This window comes from Pteronotus mesoamericanus, unplaced genomic scaffold (assembly GCF_021234165.1).
Source record: "Pteronotus mesoamericanus isolate MK-2021 breed Mesoamerican mustached bat unplaced genomic scaffold, CSHL_Meso_final scaffold_1186, whole genome shotgun sequence".
NCBI lineage: Eukaryota > Metazoa > Chordata > Mammalia > Chiroptera > Mormoopidae > Pteronotus > Pteronotus mesoamericanus.
Window position 1 is genome coordinate 5005298 of NW_026555302.1, and position 23205 is coordinate 5028502.

The 23205-nt window shown below is 48.0% G+C and overlaps 1 protein-coding gene across 1 annotated transcript in view; it reads right to left on the reverse strand.

Moving 5' to 3' along the window:
* The window catches only part of LAMC2 (laminin subunit gamma 2), a gene marked incomplete at its 5' end in the record, with an annotated part of 35652 nt that extends 12839 nt beyond the window's left edge, over nucleotides 1-22813 (reverse strand). The window contains 11 exons of the mRNA XM_054587534.1: nucleotides 655-800; nucleotides 2819-3064; nucleotides 3678-3860; nucleotides 4491-4709; nucleotides 5595-5707; nucleotides 7892-8081; nucleotides 9437-9559; nucleotides 10331-10467; nucleotides 12878-12976; nucleotides 15803-15938; nucleotides 22612-22813. Of these exons, the coding sequence (XP_054443509.1) occupies nucleotides 655-800; nucleotides 2819-3064; nucleotides 3678-3860; nucleotides 4491-4709; nucleotides 5595-5707; nucleotides 7892-8081; nucleotides 9437-9559; nucleotides 10331-10467; nucleotides 12878-12976; nucleotides 15803-15938; nucleotides 22612-22813 (1794 nt within the window). The remainder of the gene's footprint in view (nucleotides 1-654; nucleotides 801-2818; nucleotides 3065-3677; nucleotides 3861-4490; nucleotides 4710-5594; nucleotides 5708-7891; nucleotides 8082-9436; nucleotides 9560-10330; nucleotides 10468-12877; nucleotides 12977-15802; nucleotides 15939-22611) is intronic.
* Nucleotides 22814-23205: the final 392 nt, after the last annotated feature.

The window sequence follows — 23205 nt, forward strand, 5'->3', positions numbered from 1 at the left end:
TACATTTAGAGTTCTGTTTGGACCCTTTCTCTCCCCACCCCTCACTCCAGCAAGATAATATATAATAATTAACAACATCAATTTCATTCTTTTTGGGCCATCAGTGAGAAATTTCTGGAAGCCATTCCAGTTTAGTCAGACTTGGAACCTTCTGGACTCCTCATATCTTTTGCATGTTTATGTTTTTCTTCACTTGTTTCACAAGGACATCTCTGGGAAGAAATCCTAGGAAGTAGCATTTTACAACAGAAAGGTCACTGGAACTCGGAGCCAGGGGACATGGGTGGGATTCTCAGTCCCACCTGGCCATGGGACTTTAAAACATTGCAAAAATTTTTTAGACTGTTTGCTCAATGAAAACTGAGCAAGTGCTAAGGTCAGAATGCTTTTTCTCCCAACTTGACTAAGTTATCATGAATACCAAATGAAACATATCTACAAAAGGGGTTTTGAGAATGACACAAACAAGGACATAAATCTGAAGTATTATTACTATTCTATCAAATTTTTAAAACAGTAATGTTTTAAAGAAGAAGATAGCAACCTTTCCCTCCATCCCCAAGGAGACAAGGAGGTTCCTAGGTCTGAGAAAGAGCTGCCCGGAGACACTTGCAGATTTTGCTCACGAGGGTAAGGGGTGGTTCGCATGCGCACCTGAGCCTTCACTTGGTCATAGCAAGCTGGACAGCTGGTCAACGCAGCGTGCTCACAGTTGAGGCCACCAAATCCTGGCTTGCAAACGCAGCTGCCATCACTTCGACATTCCATGGGCTCAGAGCCCATTGGGTTACAGTTACAAGCTAGAGACAGAAGGCAGACAAATAGGAAGCATTCCTATTCAGCTAATTCCAGAAATTGGAGGTATAGCAAAATAAAAGGAAAAGGATCAAGTTGGCATTCATAGCGTCATTTATTCACATTGGACTAAATTCATCTCTTGGCTACAGTTCCAGGCACACACCTAACACAGTTAGGTCTCAGGAATTCACTGGTAAGTTTGTTTGCTCTATGTGTGTGGATGAAGAAATATTACAACAGTTCATCCTTTCTGGTGGCATTTATTTTTTTTTCCTCCTGTTAAATTAAAAGCCTGTTGGATATTCACTCTGGCTTTGTTTACAAGGTGAGTAACATTTCTTCTGGTCCTAATATGGGCCAGATAGGGAAATCACCCTCTATTTTACAGAGGAGGAATATGAGCTCAGAGAGGTTCAGTAAGTTGTCCCAGGTCACACAGCAGGTAACAGCATGGCCAGCTAGAATGAGAATTTGAAAAGAGCCAATGTTCTTCTCCTCCCACCCTGCTGCCTTTGATGTACAAAATGCAGTAAGAAAGCAATACCTTTATTCAACCAGTCAAACTGATTGCACACCTACTATGTGCCACATTCTGTTCTAAGAGCTGAGAATAGAAGAGAGGTCAGACATCATTCTAGTGGACATACAGTGATTCTCTGGATCGCTTCCTCTTTGGGGCTCCCAAAATACTCAGCATATACTCACCTACATAACTGCCATTTTCTGCTCACATATGTGTGTCTTCCTTATTAGCACATGAGCTCTGTGGGACTGCGAGAGACTTATTCATCATTATGACCTTAGTATCAAGCTCCACATTGGGTAGGTGCTTGACAAAAGATAGTTGGGTGAAGAAATGTATGGTCTAAAGCCAATGAAATCACTATTAATAGCCTCTTATAACTAGAACTATATAGTTTACAGTACACTTTCTCTATGCTATCTTATCTTTGCAGCCACTTTGAGTTAAATATTATTCATCCATACGAGGAAGCTGAAACTCAGAGAAATTAACTGGTAGAATCAGAATAATACAACAGATATGTTAAAAAAAACTGGACTCCAACTCAGTACTGCCAGCGTCGTGTGGGCTTTCCCTACCTATCATGTGGTACTTTTGAGCACGTCACAGCCAACACTCAGGTTGAGCAGGTAGGATTCGCGCCCCTGGGGAGAAGCCTCAGGTTGTAAGAGGTCCTCAGGCAATTCCAGGGGTGGTGACTCTGGTGTCACTGGGAGGCTCTGGGCTCCCTGCAAACCTCCTGGGGTATCAGGAGTCCTCTAGTCTGGGTCCCCAGAGCCACTCTGGACCTTGTAATAAACAAGCTTCTAAGTTCCAGGCCTCGCCTGAGACCGTTGCAACCAAGGGGTGAGTCCGGCCCCCTAAAATTGAACCTGCCTGTTGAATATAACTTGTGCTGAGGTTCGAAAGAAAGGCTGAGCAAGAGGCCAGTCTGCACATTCTTGCTTTGATCTGAAGCAGCGTTAGGAATGCTCCAGATAGCTGCTGCTTTGAAGCCGAATCTCTTTAGGAGACGTTTTGACTGTTACCTTTCTGTACATCAATTACACTGACTTCCTGAGAGGGTGTCTTAGGCTACTTTACAGCCCGCACCTCAGTTTGTTCAGGCTTAGTCGCCAGTCATTTATTGCCCTCCTATAGCGGGTGTGGCAGCCGCTGCCCACCGGCCTTGGGCCTGGGCAGAGGATGTGGCCCCATCTTATCTCCTCTTCCACTTAGGAATGTAAACCTGACCTTATTCCTTTCTCCCACCCAGGGTTACCCATTCACCGTCTGCCAGCTCTGCCTTCCAGCCCTGCCAGAGGAGAAACTGGTCTAAGGCCTTTGACAGACGACAGGTCTGGGCTGCACATGGGCTAGCTAGTCAGAGGAACAAAAGTAACATTGCCATATCACTTGCTGTTGGCCTTGCACATTTGTACCTTCTTACACGTGTACACACACACACACACACACACACACACACACACACACCCCTGTTTGGGGACACAGTCCTACCTCGACACTTGTCTGCTGGGTTGGGAGCCAGGGGGTCCCCAAAGTAGCCCGCTTTGCACTGCTCACAGTAGACTCCGGCTGTGTTGTGGATGCACTTGAGACACCTGCCCGTCAGGCGGTCACAGTTCCCGGACGCACTGGGGTCCACGTTGCCGTTACACTGACAGGGCTGACAAGGCCTCACTGGGCCGCGTTCCCCAAAGGGGTCCCCGAAGTAACCATCGGCACAGAGCTCGCAGCGGGCACCTGGAAGGAACAAAGGGCCAAGCCCGGGGGCCACCCCTCAGCAGCAAGGCCAGACGCAGAGGCAGAAAGCACACGCAGCTCCACCCCGCACCCAGAACAATGGGCTCAGGAGCAGCCCCCCAGGCAGGGAGCTGGCTCTTGCCCTCCATGGGGGTCTCAGGCTTTGAAACACAGCAGCGCCCCTTGGGGGCTTCCCGCCAGCCAACTAGAAGGTGGGCAAAGTTGGGTTTGGAGAGCTACGCCCAAGGCCACTGCTAAAAAATTAACTCTTCTTTCAGACTGACCAGCAGACAGATGTGACATTTCAAAGGTCACTAAGTTTTCCTTCTTTGCCTTGGTTCATTTTTTAAAACCGAGTTAAAGCATGTATTCCGTCTGAAAACTTCATCTTGTAATTACCAACCTCCTAAGACACCTTAAGGTGTTTCTTCCCCAAACACTCTGCCCTTCCTCATCTTGCTTTACCTCCCAAGCATTGAAATAGTCTTATCTTTAGAACGAGCCCATTTGGATGAACCCTAAGCAATTACAATTCCCTAGCAATTCCGTGGAATAGAAGCTTTGTCCACGAACTCACGGCATCAGCACAGGGTGACACAGGCGCTGGCCTTACCAGTGACCCCGAGGGGGCAGTTATTGCACACGACCTCCTCTGTCTCGGGCATCACCGAGCAGCTGAACCCATTGCGGCAGGGGCACGGCTTGCAGCTGCGGGGGTCGTGCGGGTCGTTGTAGAAACCAAGGGGGCAGTCGGCACACTCGATGTCAGGGTTTTCATCCCCAGAGTAGCAGTCTCCTGGGAGGCCGGGGAGAACGGAGAAGCAGAGAAATGAGGAGGGGAAACCCCTCCCCGACCTGAACCGCTGATGCCGTCTGGGGGTCAGAGCTTAGGAGCTCAAAGTCTTCCCTTCTGAGGCTTTCCCCGGAGGGTGGGAGCCCTGGCCTTCCCCTTTGCCCTCATCCCGACTCTAAACATGGCCGCAGCCTCGAGTCTCACTCACCCTCACTGTCCCGTGCTAAGGAGACACACTCTTCCTTTGCTCTCCATAATGTAACCCCGTGCCCCCTGCCCCCACGGCCTGACACCGGTCGGTCGGTCGGTCGGTCGTTTGTCGGCACATTCATCCAGCCCTGACACTGCCTTTGATCTCCCCGTACAATTCTTGCAACTTGACACCAACCCCCCACCCAGCACTGAGCCACAACAGCCATTTCCTGTAACCTAGCACCTTTCCCACAACCTTGTGGCATTTCCATAATGAAAAGGATTGAGTGTAACAAAGCACCACGTCCATCTTCCCCGACTCCAGCCCGACTTTCCTTAATCCTTTCCCATCTCCAGAATGAAATCAGGCACATCTCATCCCAGGGAGGCCCCCTCACCTGGCTGCACCCACCCCCTGGTCCAGGTGTTAATTTCACTCACCTGTGTCTGGATCGCAGGTCCCTCCCCCTTGGCAGTTACACGGAATACAGGTGCCAAAAGGTCCCAGTCTGGCTGAATCTCTTTTGTAGCCAGAAGCACAATCCTGGCAGAACTGCCCCTTGTACCCAACAGGACACACACATTGTTCAACCCAGGGCGCGGGGGCTCCAGAGACGGGGCGGGCAGAAATCAGGGTCACGTTGTCGATGTACCCAGTACCTGCAATAGAGAGAACAGGTTAGTCGGAGCCTGACCCAAGGTGGTAAGGTCTAAAGATGGTCAGTCAGGCCTGTCTTGGGTTTTATCTTTCTCGGCTCACTATCGTAGACAGGTGGCGTTCAATCACTGTGCTGTGCGTGGAGGTATGGCGGTCCATCATGACTGAGAGCACAGGGTCCGGGGTCAGGAAAATCCAAATGTAAAATTCTGGCTCCACCCACGTGGGCTGTGTGAATTGGGCAAGTTACAAAACCTTCACATGAACGAGTATCCTCAATGGTGGACGTAACAGTGCGATCTACCTCCCATGTTTGTTGTGGAAATTGAATGAGACAACGCCTATGTTACAGTGCGCCTGGTCCATAGTAAAGACTCAATAACGTCTTAGGAAATACATTTTCTATGTCCTGCTTTATTCGCAGCATCAGTGACGTGAACATGGAGCGTGCAGCCGTGCTTCCTTTTTACACAGATGCTAAAACGCTGAAGGGACTCTCACTTGAATAACTTCATTTGGGACTAGGCAGACCCAAGGTGCTAAATTCAATAAAAGCAATTAACAGAATACATGATGGTGTCCGAACAGGGTGGGGCTGAGTATCATCGCAAAGGAAAAACTCCCCAAGGGATAAAGAGGTCTGTGTCACAGGCTGTGTGCCCACTTGCTGCAGATTATCTTCAAATCATCAGCCTGGATTCCGAGATTCTTAACACTTTTTAGAGAAACACTCCTTTTTAATAATTTCTAGAACCTAAAAATTTAATATAGAGACTCTACATTGAAACCATCAAGTAGTTTATTTATCTGCTTGCTTGGGTAGCTGAACCTTAGCTGAAGCAAATTAGGCTAAAGCCTAAGAACACTCATTTCCCCTAGTCACTTACTGTATTCCCCGTAGGTGGCTCGGATCCACAGGGCTGTGAGGTTGCGCAGTAACCTCCGATACTCAAAGTAACTCAGCTGGGGGCTCCAGTTACTGCTTGGATGTTCATTTAATCTGCATGATTTAAAAACCAAAAGCTTAAAAACCCAACTCTTTTCAAATCTCATCATTTGTACACCTGATACAAATTATGCCCAGGAATGTGGGAACAGCCAAGCCCTTTCGCAGTCCTGCTTAGAGAGGGGGCAACGGACCAGCAGCCACATGCTTGTGGGCACGAGCGTGGAGCTTTCTCACTGCGTGGGAAGTGCAAGCCCCACAGGATGCCATGGATAGAGGGCGATCCTGGGGAGAGAGCTGAGCTCCCGGGTCCATGGCTGCCAGCGCTGGGCCTAGTCCTCAGAGACCACTTCTGTTCCAGGTCATGCAAAACCTAATAGTAGAAATACCTCTGAGGTCAAGGAGCTCTGATCCTCAAGAGCTACTGTTCATTTTTGGATATGTTGTTTAAACAATTTGTTATCTGAGCACATTTCCCTTACTCTTTTCAAAAGCCAATTTCCACCTTCTACATCTAATCCATCTTAATTTGGCATCAAAGTGTCTAACACTATCTCCAGCCCCTGAACTATTTTTTTTTTTTTTATGTTTTCCTTTTGCTTTTCTTTTTCTCCTGGACTAGCCCTTCTAGGAACAATCCTAACCCTTTGTTTCATTCACCGATTCATTAAATAACAGTTAACTGTGCACCTGGTTTGGGTCAGAATCTGTATTAGGATGGAAGACACAGAGACACTGGGACAAGGTGATCAGTGTCCAGCCAGTGTCCAGCAAACAAATAATGCTGACACAACGTGTTGAGTGTCTGTGTAGGATGCCGTAGGAACCCCACAGGGTTCTGAAAGGGGTTCTGAAAGGCTAACACAAAGGAAGGACCTACAAACTAAATCTCAGAGTAAGTGCAACGAGCTAAGAAGGTGGGAATGGGCATGCCAGGTAGAAAAGCTGTTTGTGTGGACGACTGGAGTAAGTTGTGCTCAGTAATTTAAGTACACATGGCGTGTGTGCTATCGGTCTTCTAACTCTATTCCCGTTACTGCTACCCTGGTCTAGGCCTCTGGCAACCCTCGCTTGAACCCCTGCATACGTGTTCTGATGGTCTAGCGAAGGGCTCTACTGGAACTACCCTCCACACCTGATCATGCCACCTCCCAACCTCCATTGTCTCAATAAGCTTTCCATTATCTTATGGGCATGGACACAATCACAGCAGCTGGACGTGACCTACAAGGACCACTATGTGGGTCCTTTTCCAGACTTTTCAGCCTTATCTGTCCATCTCCCCTGTCCATGCTGTGTAGCAGCCATAGGTATCACTGGCCAGTGGCCCCAGTGTTGTCTTTCCACAAACCCACAGATACTGACATGTGCGGGTTGTCTTGAGTTTGTCCCTGGGAAAATCCCGTGCTTCTTTCTGTCCTCAGCCCACACACTGCTTCCTCGGGGAAGCTTCCTGGGACTCCTCCACACAGAATCAGGCACTTTCCTTTCCTCCTGAGTCCCCATGAACAGGCACACTACAAAAGCCATTTTTGTACTGTACTGTGTTTGCTTTTTAACATGTTGTATTATCCTACTAGACCATGAACTCTTGAAGGGCAAAGGTCATATTTCTTCATCTTGATTTCCCAGCTTCTAATCAGCACTGAGTACTTAGAAGGCACAGCCCCTTTTCCCAGCCTCTCTCACCATTCAAAACTCCCATCCCACAGGACAACGTGCAGCCCCCCAGACACGCACAGCGTCACCCGCGAGCTCACTCCTGCCTCTCTCACACCTCCCTTCCCAGTGCATTTACTCTGCCCCCACCCCCTCCAGGCCCCACTCATGCTTAACTATTGGAATTCCCTAACCACAAAACTCCTCAAGCATGATATTTTCTCTGTCTTGTTAACTGTTCCCCTTTGGTCTTCTTAGAGAGTCGCTCTTTACTTGCCATATCTTCTTGAGACACTGTCCTTGATCACTTCAATGTGGGTTAGTTGTGCCTATGTGTGTTCAAAACACCTGTGTCCCCCTTCTGTAGCACATCACTTAGAAGCTGCACTGTAACCATCTGTTTATTTTTCTCTCCCATTAGCCTGTCGGGGGCTTAAGGAAGGAATCGTGTCTTGTCTCAGCACATAACACCACGGCTAGAACATAAAAGGTGCTCAGAAAAGTTTGTTGAATGATCAAAGGAAGGGGACTGCAATCACAGTTTGCTCTGTTCCACCCACTGCCAGCCTCTCCTCTTACCTGAACGTGTAAGTCTTGGTGATCCCACAAGGCAGAGTCTTGCCCAGTGGCATCAAGGGAGCTGTGATCCGCAGGCCAGCACCTTCCAGGATCACGTCATGGGCAGATGGGTGTCTGCCTCCCCTGTCCACACGGTAGTCAAAAGACAGGCTTTGCCCATAGCTTACTTGTTGATTCCCAAGAAATTTGGCTGTGAAATGGAATTTGAAGAGATCAAGATCAGTTGTAAAACTGGAGAAGCAAACAAGTGAGCGAGTTTGCACAAATGTTGGCAATTTCCGATGGAGTCCTCTATTACCCGCCCACAGTCCCATCCCAAGCCACCCTTGCAGAAGAGCCAATTCATGGCACTGGATGTGGCCACATTGCTCTTGGCTACAAAGGCAGGTCAGTTACTGAAATGTTCAAAGGGCCTCACTATCAGACAATTCCATCTATTAGATCAGGGGCCCCCAACCTCTGGGCCACAGGCTGACAGTGGCCGGGGCCTGATAGGAGCCGGGCTGCACAGCAGGAGGTGAGCTTGAACGTAACGTGCCTGAGTCATCCCGAAATCATCCCCCGCACTCCAACCCATGGAAAAACTGCGTTCCACAAAACTGGTCCTTGGTGTCAGAAAGGCTGGGGACTACTGCATTAGATGATCCCTAGCATGGCCCTCTGACAGACCAATATGTTAAGATTCTGGCCCTGGCTGGTGTGGCTCAGTGGACTGAGTGCCAGCCTGTGAACCAAAGGGTCCCCGGTTCAATTCCCAGTCAGGGTGCATGCCTGGGTTGTGGGCCGGGTCCCCAGTAAGGGGCACGCAAGGGGCAATCACACACTGATGTTTCCCTTCCTCTCTTTCTCCTTCCTGTCCCCTCTCTCTAAAAATAAAAAATAAAATCCTTAAAAAAAAAAGATTCCAGGTATATCGGCTATAGTGCCATTTGTTACCTAATGCTTTAGGCCAGTTCCCCTGGCCTTTCCACACCCCCACACAAACATCACAAACATCTTCACATTTGAGGGCAAAATCCTTGGAGGCAGGTCTTATCATTCCCACTGAACAGCTGAGAGGATTGCAGTTTGCAAAGGTTAAGAGGACAGCTCACCCAGGAATCAGGAATTATGAGCTAAGGACGCAACTGGGATTAGAATTTTAGCCAGAGCTTTTCATCCAGCTTTCCCATACCACTGGTGAATATATATTTTTTACATTTACAAGTGGTTAAAGCTTTGAGAAATGCCTAATTTTTGCTTGTCCATCTGCTTTTCAACAGGCCCACAGATTTGACCACAGTTCTTATATCTTGATGGAAAACTTAGAAACTTCCCCTTCGATTAACATACGAACTTCCCCCAGGGTCTGACCGCCTGGACACCCAGCTCCATTTTATTGTACCACGACTTTGTCAAATGGAACTGAAGCCCCACCGTCCTCTGGTGATACTTCCGTCCTGGACACTGAGTGATAAGGTTTCCACATTCTCCAACTCTGTTTTTCTATCCCAACTTCCTAGTCTCGTAAGTTGGCTTCTATGGGACGACAAATGCCACACTTACCAGGAGCGACAAAGTAGACAGGGTCAGATCGTCGGGCAGAGCTGAACACGTCCCGGTGGCGCTGGGACCAGTGGAGCTTTGCAGGAGACCCGTTTCTTTGGACAGCCTTCCAGCCGTCGGCATCTGGAAGACAGAAAAAACCCCTCTGCATCAGGGTGAGCCATCTATTGAGATAAACAAGGCAACACTTGCTCGCCAAAACGTCCTAGTGGTGAACGGGGTTTTCTTAGTATTTCCACACTTATGTGCAGTCCTCAAAACTCCCCAGGCACCTCTCTGCTTGGGTCTCAACTTTACCTGCCCTCACCCCACAGCTGCTTTGACTTCTTGTCTTTGAATCTCTTGTAAGAAGAGAGCACGTTTTCATCTGCCTGTACATTGCAATCTTATTTTATTTACATTAACAGTGTCTGGCCTTAGTGAGGTAAGAGGGTCCAGTACATTCAAAGAGAAATTCAGAGTTGGAATCATCAATTTCCCATGTTTTTATGGTGCTTTGTAGCTTGGGAACTAATTTCATATAAATTAACTCATTTAACGTATGTGAAAACAGTATTGTTAGTGAATGTGAATTCCAGGAAGACATTCATAACCGCCCTTCCCCATCCAATGAATGAATCTTTGTGGTTTTGAAACAGATGGAGATGGGAAACTCAGGGAAATGAAAACCTGGTCTTTTTTTAGTTATTCTCTTAAGGTATTCATACACTAATATGAGTAAACTGTCAACTCTAACTTTCTCAAGACCCCAGAGTCTACGGTATTGCTCCGTAAAAATAATGCACATGAAAAGCTAGATGCCTTGAGAATCCCATCCTGGGGATGGCGAGACGTAGGCACAAAAAGCTCTATACAATGTCAAAAACAAGAACTCTAGAAAACAGAATACTTCACCTTGATGGAAGTTGGAGGTGATCTTATGGACACTGTAGTCCCCAGAGCTGTGGCAGCTAGCAGAATGCCCGTAGCAAAAACACTGGGTACAGCCCTCAGGGTTTCCCCCATCCAGGTGATAGTAGCCTGGTCGGCACCTGCAGAGGTGTTTTAGAAATCAGGCCAATATTACAGGTTGTTTCTTACTCCATATAGAGAATATGATGACTGATCATATTCTCCACTTTCTCTCCCACCGGCCCTGTTCATTCCCACTGAGTTGCACCTGCCACCCCCGCTCCCAGACCACCGGGGACACCCCAGCGCCCCAGTGACAGAGCATGAGGAGCATGCACCTTCTCTCCCTCTGCTGCACCAGAATCATGTTTGAATTGGTGGTTTGGAAACTGAGTGATTTTCCCCATTCGTGGTGAGGAACCGAGTGGAGGTCACAGGGACAACGGGGTGGGGGAGAGCAGGGCTCTGCAGAGCTGGCCCGCCCTGGTGAAAGGGCTTAATGGGTACAAAAGGGCGGGAAGTGGGCGGCCAGGGAAGGAAAGCAAATGCTCCAGTCCCAGCACCCACTCCGCTGTGCTGACCCCCACCGCCACCAGACCACTAGGTGTTGCCTGTCACCTCTGCTTCTTGTACCAGGGCTCTGGCCCACCCAGGAGAGGGGCAGGTGAGAACATGACAAAGGGTGGCTAGAGGCTCTCTCCAAAAGCAAAGTGTAGGCTGGAGTTCCACCCCTCTCCCGGCCTGAGCCGCCAGACAAGTCCCAGATGTCGGGGTCACAGAGAAGAGGGCAGGGGAAGCTAGGGAGGGATTGTTTTTTGCTCTGTTCAAGTTTACGACATCCTTCCTGAAAGAATGATAGTTTCAAGTATCATTTATTTTAGCACTTAAAGGATACACCCGGCGCCAAATGTGTGCTCTCCCATTTAACCCTCATGACACCCCTACAAGACAGGAATTGTTATTTCCAATTTTCTTGGAGGAGGAGACCCAGGGAGGTGATGAAGCTATGACGCTTGCTGAAGGTCATTCAGCTGGTCAGTGGCTGAGGTAATATTCAAACTCAAGTACATCTGTTTCTAAACCATGCGGTCTAACCACTGGACCACAGATGGGAGTGCGCATTGTGCAAAATCACAGTAAAGTGAGTCAGCTGCGAAGCTTTAGAGAACAGCTGTCACTGAATAGGCATGTTTTTTTTTCCTCTATGGGTTTAAAAAATCATTATGGTTTCTACGGAGGAAACCTGTAGATTAAAAGAGAGAAAGAAAGAAAGAAAAGAAAGAAAGAAGGAAAGACAGAAAGAAAGAAAGACAGAAAGAAGGAAGGAAGGAAAGACAGAAAGAAAGAAGGAAAGAAAGAAAGAAAGAAAGAAAGAAAGAAAGAAAGAAAGAAAGAAAGAAAGAAAGAAAGAAAGAAAAGAAAGAAAGAAAAAGAAAGAAAGAAGGAAGGAAAGACAGAAAGAAAGGTGAAGGGTCCAGAAAGGCGAAGAGGGCATGGGAAAGGAAGGGAGAGCAGGGGAGGAAAGTGAAGAGAATCAGGCAAAACTAAACACCCGTGTTTGTAGGGATGCTCTTGCATAAGAAATGATGAAGAAAGGCAAGGATCCAGGACCTAGAAGTCAGAATTGTGGTTGCTTCTAGGAGGGAGGGAGGGTGCTGTTGGGACAGCACACGTTTAGCAAAGGTCTATTTTGTATAATTGGTGGTGCTGGCAACACTGGTTTCATGCGGCTTTTTACGTCTCTGTTAGATTTTGAAATGAAAAACGTTGTCAAAAAGTGACTCCTCTTTTAATCCTGAGGCTGTTTCCCCACCCCGACCTCAGTAGCTCAGAATGTGTCTGGTGTTGCCCCTGCCCAGGTAGAAGTGATTTGGCAGGATGCCAAAGAACTGCTTTCTTGCTTGTAAGGAAGCAAGGAGGAAGCCTTTACCTCTGGAGCCAAGCCGCAGCCCTCTGCCCGCAACCGTCCTAGGGGCAGGCTGAGGTTTGAGTCTGAGCAGTTAGTATGGGAGGAATGTCCTATGGCAGCAGCTGAGGGTGGGTCTCTGCTCCCGGGGCCACCTGCCCAGGCTTGGCCTGGGGCCCAGCGGGCTCTCACGTCTCCCTTGTTCGTGTGCATGCACGCAGCCACCATGCCATCATTGGGTGGTTCCCTTTCTGCACACGATGGTTAAATATGGCCATGCGTGGCGATATTCCCTCGTACGGGCATTTTCCCCAACATGTTTAATTAGGTCAGGACTTTCCTGGCAGCAAGCGGAGTCACGTGACCCCATCTTTGCACACCACCTGGCATCTGAGCACCTGGATTTGGAGCCAGCTGGCGAGCGGACTCCCCGGGGTCCTGTGCCTCTACACTGGCGCAAACGAAGAGAAGGGGCCACAGCAGAAGCGTGGAGCCCAGTGAGATTTGGGGACTCAGTTGTATTTTTTTTTAAAGCATAGTTTTTGAGGGCAGAGGGCAAGAAGTTCATGCACTAGGGGGCGATTGAAGCTAGTGGCCCAAGGGGATCTCCCTGCGGAGTCCGCAGGGCCACAGTTCACACAGACCTATCACAGCGCTCTCCCGTGACAGCTGGCTTGCAGACACAGCGGCCCGCATCACAAGGTCCTGAGATGCCAGCTGGGTCACAGTCACACTTGGGGTCTCTGGGAAAGAAAGAAACAAAAGTTAGGAATGTTTCCAAATGCTTTGCAACTATCCACATAAAGATCAAGTGCTCATAAGCAAATGTCACCAAACTTGAGCAAATCTTTCACCTTCAATGAGGTCTTTCTTAGCTGTCCTTGTCATGCTCGTGCCTCTCCGACCCTTTAAGGACCCATCTGTCTATGCTGGTGCTACTCTTAGTGTAATCTGGGGTGGCAGCCAGTCCATGAACTGTTTGCTACCTACCCCTAAAGAGAGGAGGGGCTTTATGCCGGAATGGAATGGAAACCAAGTTCATCACTGAGCTATTCAGTTTGGTTCAGTTGACATTTAAAAAAAAATTTATCCTTTGTTTTTCTATTGTTTAATTCAATGATGTCTGCTTTCATGATGACCACTCTCATCTACTTGCTATTTTAGTTCATTCAGATCTTTCATTTGGTAACACTTTTGTACAGCTATAATTCCCATGCTATGTGACTCACTCATTTTAAATGTACAGTCTAATGTTTTTTGGTAGATTCTCAAAGTTAACAGTCATCACCACAACTTTAAAATCTCTTCATCACTCCACAAGGAAGCCCTGTACCCTTCAGCAAGCCCCCCCCCACACACATCTTACCCCTGGCCCTGGGCAGCTGCTAATCAGCTGCCTGCCTCTGTGGATGTGCCTATTCTGTACATTTCCTGTAAATGGAATCATACGGTGTGTGGCCTTTTGTGCCTGGCTTCTTTCACTTACTATGCTTTTGAGGTTCATCCATGTCTGTACTTCATTCTTTTTATGGCTGAATAAAATCCTATCATGTGGGCACGCTGTATTTTGTTTATCCACTCATTGGCTGATGGAGGCTTAGGTTGTTTCCACTTTTTAGCTATTATGAATAATGGAGCTATGACCATTTGCGTACAAGTTTCTGAGCAGATATATGTTTTCATATCTCATGAGTGCAATTGTTGAGTTTGGCTCATTTGAGGGGACAAGACTTTCTCAATAAAGTCTTTCCTTATAGATGTTGGCACAATCTCCTTGTCTTGTGCAGACCAGTGACTACCAATGAGGGCCCAGTCTCTGGCTCAAAGCTCTGGTCTCTGTCACTCAGTTTGGAACACAGTCATGTGTATTTATCTCATGGGTCCAAAACCAACTGTGTCCTCTTTTCTCTTCTGATCTGCTCCTCCTCTGACTGCCTTATGACCCCATCCAAATCCTGCCCAAACCTGAATTTGAATTTGACTTCTCCCTCTCCCTTACATTCCTCGTCCAATGGATGCCAAGTCCTGTCAGGCTTCTTGAAGCTTTTGTTCCCAATCTTCGCCTTTCGATTCCCATGGTCTCCTCCCTGCCTTAGCCCCTCCCCACTACTTATCTAGACTCCTTGACAACTATTATATGGTACCAGGTCTACTGGTTGCTAAGCACTGGGGATACTAAGACATGGGAAATAGCCATGTTGTCTGGGAGTCTCAGATGGGGCAGATACGAGGACAGCAATGACAATAAAGCAGATGACAGCTGTAGCCGAGCTGGGACATCCTCTCCGCGCCTCCTCCCAGAGGGCCACAGCAGTGAACAAGACAAAGCCATAATGGCGCTCAGATTCTAGTGGGTGGGACAGACAGGCAAGTAGATATAGAAAATAAGAGACCTGAAGTAAAACAACAGTCAGAACATGGCGGGGTCCGAGAGGGCCTTGTGGGGAGATGGGTGCAGCAGGCATGGAGCCCCAGGAAGCTCTGTGTGGCTGTGGGGGCAGGCACAGCGCTCTAGGCCAAGGGCCAGGTCACATATTCTTGGCTCCTTCGGAGGAGGGAAGGGAGGCCGCTGTGGCTGGAGTGCAGGGAGCGCGAGGGAGGGTGGAGAGAAGTCGGGCGGAGGGGAGCCTACGGAGGGTGGGGAGGCTGGCGGGACCTCGCAAGGCCCCACTGGCCGCAGCGAGAAGCCGAGACTCATTCTTAGTGGGAAAGGGAGCTAACAGAGGCTTCAAGCGGAGAAGCGATATGATCTACTTCATGTTTTAAAAAGGTTGCAAAACGGAGACTGGGTTCAGGGACAGGTCTCTGAAGAGAATTAAAAAGCGGGCAGGGAGACCGGAAGAGGACAATCTATGCAAAGGCCCAGAGGGTAAGAGAATTCGGGACACTGATGACTGCACGGCAGACCACGCGTGGCTGGAGGGCTGCTCTCCTGTGACACGAAGCTGGAAAAGTGGGCAGCGGGACGCGAGTCCTCCGCGGAGGGCCTCTGGCTACCGGCTTCGCTGCCACGCTCCCCCTCCCCTGGGCCGTGCCAGCGCCCGCAGCCCTACATCCCTGTGGGCTGGTTTTGTGATTTACAACGCAGGCTCCACCCTCTTCCAGAAAGGAATGTGAGGAGGGACAGAAGCTGCTTCGGACTAACAGGGATTGAGGTGATACACGAAAGCCCTCTACTCCTAGCTCATTTGGGTTACAATGGGCCCCAGGTAAAGATTATAAGACTCTCTACCTCCATCTTTGTGCATCTAAAGCGGAGGCCATTGTCAAGGTTAAGAACATGGGTTCCTGAACAAAGGCTGTGGGCCTGACTATTACATCCACTTTCACTAGTAACATTGGACACCTTAGTTGACCTCTCATGGTATGAGTTTCTTATCTTTAACATGAGTGTCATGGTATTCCCGGCCTCTTAGGGTTATTGTGAGAGTTAAATGAGATGGCCCTCATGAAGTTCTCAAAGCAGTGTTTGGCACACAGTAGGTGCTCAGGAACTCTAAGTGGTCACAGCTATTGATATAATTGGCATTATGCTCGGCGGAGACGGCAGTGGTGGGCGCGGTGCTTACAGTAGCCTTTGGTCTTGGGTGCACCCAGCATCCGTGAGTGTGTGGAAGCCTGGCAGACATCGGTCACACCTGTCTCCTGTCACACCTGGCTTACAGCTGCACCGTCCAGAGTTGTCACACCGAGCGCTAAGAGAACCTGCAACCGAAAAGGTAGGGGAAAGGAAAGAAAAAAAGGAAACATGTCACTTATACGGTGTTAGGAAGCAACAGTCACCCTACGGGTGACGATAAATACTAAGGAATAACCACCACCTGCTGCCTCCAGCAATTCTTACATCGTGTGGGTTTGCATCTGCCCAGCAGAGCCATTCCAATGGCCAAAGTTGTCTTCTTCTGGGAAAGGGATGGAAATCGCTCCTGGAAGCATTTCAGTGTGTATGCCTCCCTCCTTTCAACATTCAGTAGTGTGTAAGCCACTGCTTCTTCAAAGAAGTTTGTCAAGGGGAACACTTGGGAGTGGGCATCAGCCTTCTGGGAGAAGCAGGCATGAGACAGTGAGCCACAGCCTCCCATCTCCCTGGCAGGCAAAAGCCATCTGTGAAGGGTTAGTGTCGGAATGGTGTGATTTTTGTTGAAGGGGACAAAAAGGCCTCTTAACCTGGAGGGGTAGCGATTTTTGTCCCTGGAGCATCACTCCTTGTGAGCAATGAGGAGAATGTGCCTCTTCTCCCGTTTGGTGCACCAGAGCACTTGCCCTGTGATTGATCTTCTATAGACCTGTTCTTCCTTGTAAAGGAGTCCTCGCAGGTGGAGTGTTGATGAAAGACAAGCGGTGCTCACGACAACGAGACGTGCCTCTCTGGAACCGACCACCCGCCCTTCCGCCACCCCGGTTCTCCTGGAACCCCCTTGCCCTCACCTCCCTGCCTCCCTATGTGCCAGCCTCTATGTAGAAGCCAGAGGGCTCATTTTAAAATGAAATTCAGATCATATCATTCATCTAAGTCCTCTGGTGGCTTCCCACTAGGAGCAGAATAAAATGCAAACTCTATCGTGGCCCATAAGCCTCAACCTCTCTTACCTCATCCCCTCCCCTCCTTCAGGAAGTTCCAGCCCCCAAGCTCTTCACACTGCTCCCAGAAGGTGCTGAACTGCTTCCCTCCCCAGGGCCTTCGCACCTGCTGCTCCCTGCCCCGGGAATGCTCCTGCCCCGGAACTTCCTAAGCGGGCTCCCTCTGCACTCAGGGCTTGATTAAATATGACTTCTCTGGAGAAGCCTTCTCTGACTCTCATATCTACACCATACCTCCCACCCCTACCGGGGCCCTAGCCCTGCTTACTTATGGCCTCAGCTCACGTTCCCCGCTGGGTCTCCAGCACTCAGCACAGCGCCCAGCACAAAGAAGAGGCCTAGCAATTCACTGCATCAATGCACAGAAGCCCAGAAAGGGACAGGGATGTTGTGAAAGGACCGAGGAAGGAGCCACACGACGAGGTGGAGGTTGGCTAGAGGTATGCCTCGCCTACTTTATTTAATTTTCCTGCGGCTGGCAGAGTCATAAAACAATCTGTATGTCCCCACTGTGATAACTAGGCTGTTCATTCTCTGAACAGCCGATAGAACACTAACAAGAAAAATCTGTTATCCTTCTGTGACCTTTTAATTCAAATCTATAAAGGTATTGGCTCTGTGCCCATGTAAAGGCTTTTATGGCACACGTGGAACATGAAATGAATTAGTCCCATTCACAGAGTCTGTGAAAGACTCCAGGTCAACTTTGGAAGGCATAGGGGGCCTCCGTGATAATAGTCTAAAGTGCATTTTTTGAGGACCTACGACATCTGAGACCCTGAGTTAGGTGCTTTGTATGTATTAGCTCATGCTAGCTACCACTGACATTGACGTTATGTGATAATTAAACACCGACAGAAGGACAAGAGATCCATTTGTGGGTGATAGGGAACTCTCCGAGGTTCAGGAACCGTCAGACCCGTGGTTCAGAAAGACAACCCTAGAGCCACCTGCAGGATGGTGCGGGGTGGGTCAGGCCAGCAGCCTCCCATGAAAGGAATTCTCCGAGGCAGAATGGCCAGGAGTAGAGGAGGCAGCAGAGGACGGGAGAAAGGAAACCTTGGGAGAGCCACTGTGGGTGCAGAATGAGCAGACTTTGGTGACTTCTGGGAAATGAGTGATGGGGGGCAGGGGTCACGTGGGTGACGCCAAGGGCTTGGAGGGCACAATGAGATGGAATGGGGTGCTCTTTACCGAAGGGAAGGGAGGAGCAGGGTCTGGGGTTGAATCGCCCTGAGGAGACACTGAGTGTAGTTTAGACACCATGAACTTGAGTTTCTGGTGGCACAGTAGGTGGAAATGTCGGTCTGGAACTCAAGAGAGAGGCCCGAGGTGAAGTTTTCAGGGTGAATAAGGAAGGAGAAGCTTGCTCTGGATAGAGAAGGCAGGGTGTGTGCCTGGCACAGAAACGAAGTCCCAGGGATTGAGGGAAGGCGTGATCAGAGAGGGAAGAAGCCTCAGAACAGTAGAGGCCAAGCGGGGAGAGCTTCGAAGGAGAGTTAAAGGAGGAGGAGGAGGGTGGAACAGTTTTCAGGATCTAAGACGAGAGGACATTTAACAAGAGGAGAATGGAGAGAAGCTGCTTGTTGGGTTTGGCATTTAGAGGTGGCCATGCTCACTCACTGTTCTATAAACAGCGAACAGCTAAAAAGGAAAAATGTTTAGAATGGTACTACGATAAGTAACATTCAGTAGAAGAAATAGTTCCTTAATACAATTTAGTTGTTTTTAACGGAAATGGATGTCGATCTGGGACTGAGAAACATATTTTTTTCCCCATGGAAATTACGCTTTTGACTTAAGAAAACTCCCTCTGCAGTCTTTCAGAAGTGAATTATGCTTATAGGATGAAGAAGATGGCATTTTGCTTTTGGGTTTGGCCCAAATAGCCCCAAATGGTACTCTATAAAACATCCTTCTGAAGGTTATTTACAGTCATCTCATGAAAATAGACATTCCATGTTCAAAAGAGTTTGGGGAATGGTACATACTAAATCTTTCAAAGGTTTATCACATAGTTGTACAGTCAGTAGGCACGAAGCTTCAATTTTGAATGCCCAAACATTATCTGACATTCTTACAGTAAACACCTATTATTACCTTGAGGAACACAGAGTATCTTGGGATGCTGTCTAGAGAATACAGCTCTGGAAGCTGGGGGGTCACAGAAAGAGCCCAGGCTTTGAAGTCTGACATGTCTCACTTCAAATAGCAGCTCTGCCACTTATTTGCTTGTGTCCTTGGGCAAACTGCTCATTCATCACTTCTTTGAAGAGGGGATAACAACCTATGCCTTATAGAGCTATTGTAAACCTTTGAGCTAAAATGTATAGAGCGCCTAATTCAGGATCTCATGCATAGCAGATGCTCAAGAAATGTAGCTTCTACATTATCTCTAGGCCTCCCTGAAGCCTTGCAAAGCACACCGGCTTTGCAGTGAACATGACTACTTCATTTCATGTACTAAAACTTCCGAAATAACAGCACTGGGCTTTCCAAGTGTCTCACTAATATAAAAACACCTGTCCCAATTCCTACATCACGAGGGGGCTGTGAACAGCTGGCTTTTAAGAACAGATGAGAAAAGCTTCCTGCTTTAAGTCTCTGATCCAATGAGCACTTTCAGGGTTTATGTACATATAGTCTACATGCATTTGAGGACTCAGGAAGTATTCTAAAATGATTAACCTGTAAAATTTATACTGAGAGAGCATACTTCCTCTAGAGAACCCTATATGTATAAACATATACTTATATTTTACAATAACATGACTATCATTGAATCATTATATTTAATAATAATGAAATAATTATTATTTAGGACACATTTTAAAGAATAACTCAAATGTTAGAGTCTGAGTACCTGACTGTCAGGGTCATAGATATGTAAAAAAAATAATAAAATTAAGAGAACAAATCCACTATCATTGATGTCCGCACAGATCTCAAGAATGTAGGTGTCGTGGGAGAAAGAAATACATACACACACACAGTGAATTTCAGAGCGGTGGCGAAAAGGTATCAGGGCTTATACATGTGGTTACAAGAATTGAAGATAGCTCAGTCTTGTTGCTGAGCCCACAAAGTCATCACATAAAAATGAGTCTAGTTGTGCTGTGTTTGAGAAATTGATATGAAATCCACAGCTGTGACCACCCCCGGGATTATGAATGCTATTGGCTTCACTTGCCATTCACGGAGTGATAGCATTTTGGAGTAAGAGGTACTTTCCTGTATTTGAAATTGAATGTACAATCATTTCCGCTGGAAAGTTATCATTTGAAAGTGAAAAGTATCCTCTGGTTGATGAGGAGACAGAAATTACATTGGGAATTGATCTTGTGCCACTGGTCTAGTGACCTATGCAGCCCGTGTGCAGCTGGACACGACACTCGGGCGGGGGGACAGTCTCGGTCACCAACACGCCACTCGGGCCGGGCAGCGCGGGCCCTAGGGCTAGTCTCCTCATCTTGGCAGTGCTGGCGGAGCGTGTTAACATGCACAGAAGGAAGACATAGTACGCAAAAGGGTTCTGGAAAACTATAAAGCACAACCCAGATCTTAGGGGTAATAGCCACAACGTTTTTCTGGACATCTAATTATCTGCTGTTGGAGATAAAGGACACCATTCTGATTTTTTTTTCCACATGGAGGGAATAAAAGGGAATAGTTCTTGATTGGAACAGCTGCATTACAACTTTAGCTCTCGTAATCGCTTGCTGGGAGATTTTAGGCCATGCACTAGCTCTGTCAAAAAGGTTTGAAAAATTCACTGCCAATTTCAGGATGGTTCGTGATAAAACGTTAATAAATAGTTTAATTAAGGCTTCTTCCTAAGCTGGTGTGTAATTTTTTTTTTCTAAGCCAGCATTCCAGAGGATTGAGACCCTGACCTCTGTCCTAATAAGAAAAACAATGACATGGCTTTTCCAAGTTGCCTCTCGTGTGCTTAACAAACATCATTTTATCCTTACATGATGCTGTGACATAAATAGCATGAAGGCCCTTTTACAGATGAGGACACGGGGAGAGCGGAGCTTCAAGAGCAAACCCAGAGTGACACAGCGGCGGTGGCAGTGCCAAGACTTGACCCCGGGCCGTCTGGCTCCAGAAACCAACCCCTGTACCCAACATTACGATCTTCAATCGGCACACCTGAGGCTGGAACCCACACAGCTCTACAACCTTATATGAGTCTCCTGCCTCCCTCTCTAAGCCTCTGCTACCTCATTTGTAAAATGGAAATGATAATAGCACCCTCTTCATAAGGCTATTTATGGAGATTAAATTAATTGCTGGATGAAAGCACCTAGCAAAGTGCCTGGCACTCGCTTCCTCTGAGAGTGACGCACAGTAGCTACCACACAAGATGTAAGTCATCGCGGGGACCTCACTGAGCCCGGGGTGGCTGTTCCCCAAAGGAAAAGAGAGAGCCAGGCTCACTGCTGCTGGATGGGTGACGGACTACAAGCCCATTACCCTCTCCCTTCGCTCGGCGACAGGCTCCGTGTCCTCTTGGAGACTACTGGCCGTCCTAGGCCAGGCTTTCCAGGTGAGCCAAGTACATTTCTAATTATACTCTTACCCATCGCTTTGCTGGGAGGACCCGGCTCCCACGACTCACAGTGAAGCCACATAGCCTCAGGGGATGTAGGCTCTTCAGGGGGGTTAAATGCCCATTAAAATGGAATGGTTTTTCTTTTGGTTTTTCTTTACAAAATCCTTTAGGAGAACTGCTAAATCCCAAAGGTTCTGGATGCTGATTCTACACCACAAAGTGCAGCAAAGCTGACTCAAACCACATCCTAACAGCAACTCTGGTGGTTTGGAGGTGGTTCCTGGGATGTGGGTCTATATGACAACAGGGTCACCCCAGTTTTCTGTGAGACTCTCCAACATACTCCATCAGCCACGCCTCGTGGAACCAAAGTCTGCTTCTTTCAGATGCTTCCAGCTGCTGCTAGGAATTGGCTCCACAGAGCGGCTGAGTCACTGCCCTGCACTAGGTTGTGAATGCCTTTAGGTGGGTTCGTGTTTATCATACGATGCTGTTCAACACTTTCTAGCAAAGAGGTGAAACAGGTGCTGCTAAGATGATAGACAATAAAGTCATTTAAAAATAAGAAACCCAACTTATTTAACAAAACTACCTACCTCTCCCTCTTTATTTTTCCTAACTTGTCTTTACTGTCTGCCTGCCATGAATCGAGTATGTTGTATGTAATACTACCTACAGCTTTACAAATACGGCACTGGGTGATACATTTTAGAAAACAAAAACAACAAAGAAGAGCCCTTCTATGAACCAGCTACAGTGGTAGGTGCTTCCTGTTTGTTAATTCTACCTTTTCTTGTTAACAACCTTGTGAAAGACACTAATCTGCCTATTTATTTTTCTGTCTTTTCTATTAGTACCACTCTATATCCCTAGCACTTAGCATAGTACCAGGAACATGTCTTTCTAATCCCTTACTTTCTGAGAGGGTGGACAAAGGATGGTTGTAGATACGAGGAGCTATGAAGACTGCAAGCTTCCTTTGTCCCTGGTCAAAGACTGTCACCTGCCAGGACAAGTAATCCTGTGTTTCCTGGCGCTAGAATTCAAACCAACGTGCCCTAAAGACACCAGCTGGTTCCTGCAATCCAGACTTGAGAAAAACACATTTGTTTTCAGATTGTCCTAGTGTCCGGTTGTCCTAGAAGTTGAAAGCCTCTCTCTTGGCCTGTTTGCTTCTTCCTCCCTCCCTCTCTTCCTCCCCTCGCCGTCTCCCTCTTCCTCTGCCCTTTCCCCAGCTACCTTTGGAGTTACAGTTGCAGGGTAAACAGCGGTCTCTTTCTCTCTGCCGGTAGAACCCCTCCTTGCAGCGCTCGCAGTGGATGCCAGCAGTGTTGTCGCTGCAGTGGAGGCAGCGGAACCCGTTCCCGATCCGCCTGTGAAGTTCCTGATCGAAGATGCATTGCTGGGACTTCCCGTTGCAATCACAGACTGGGAAATCAGGAAAAGAGAACCAGCGTTAGCAAACAACAGAGACAATTCTCGCATGCGCTGTATTCTTATTAGTGCAGGTTGTGCATGGGGTCTACAGCTTAGTTCCAGCTACTTCATGGAGTAAGAGAATATGCGTGAAGGGGGCCAGGTGTGGGTAAGTTCCTGCTTCGCCTGAAGGACGCAGCCGTTGTGTGGTGCTGGCGGGGTGCTTCCTGGGAAAACAGGAGCCCAGGGTTACCCACCATCCAAGTCCTCAAAGGTCCTATATCATGTGTTTTTATGAGAAAATTCCAGGGTTAAGTATTTTCAAGTAACTCACTTTTAAAGCCCCATTTGACACTATAGGAAAAGTCTACAGGCTGGTGGCCTAACAGCCGCTGGTGTCACCTGTTCAAGACACAC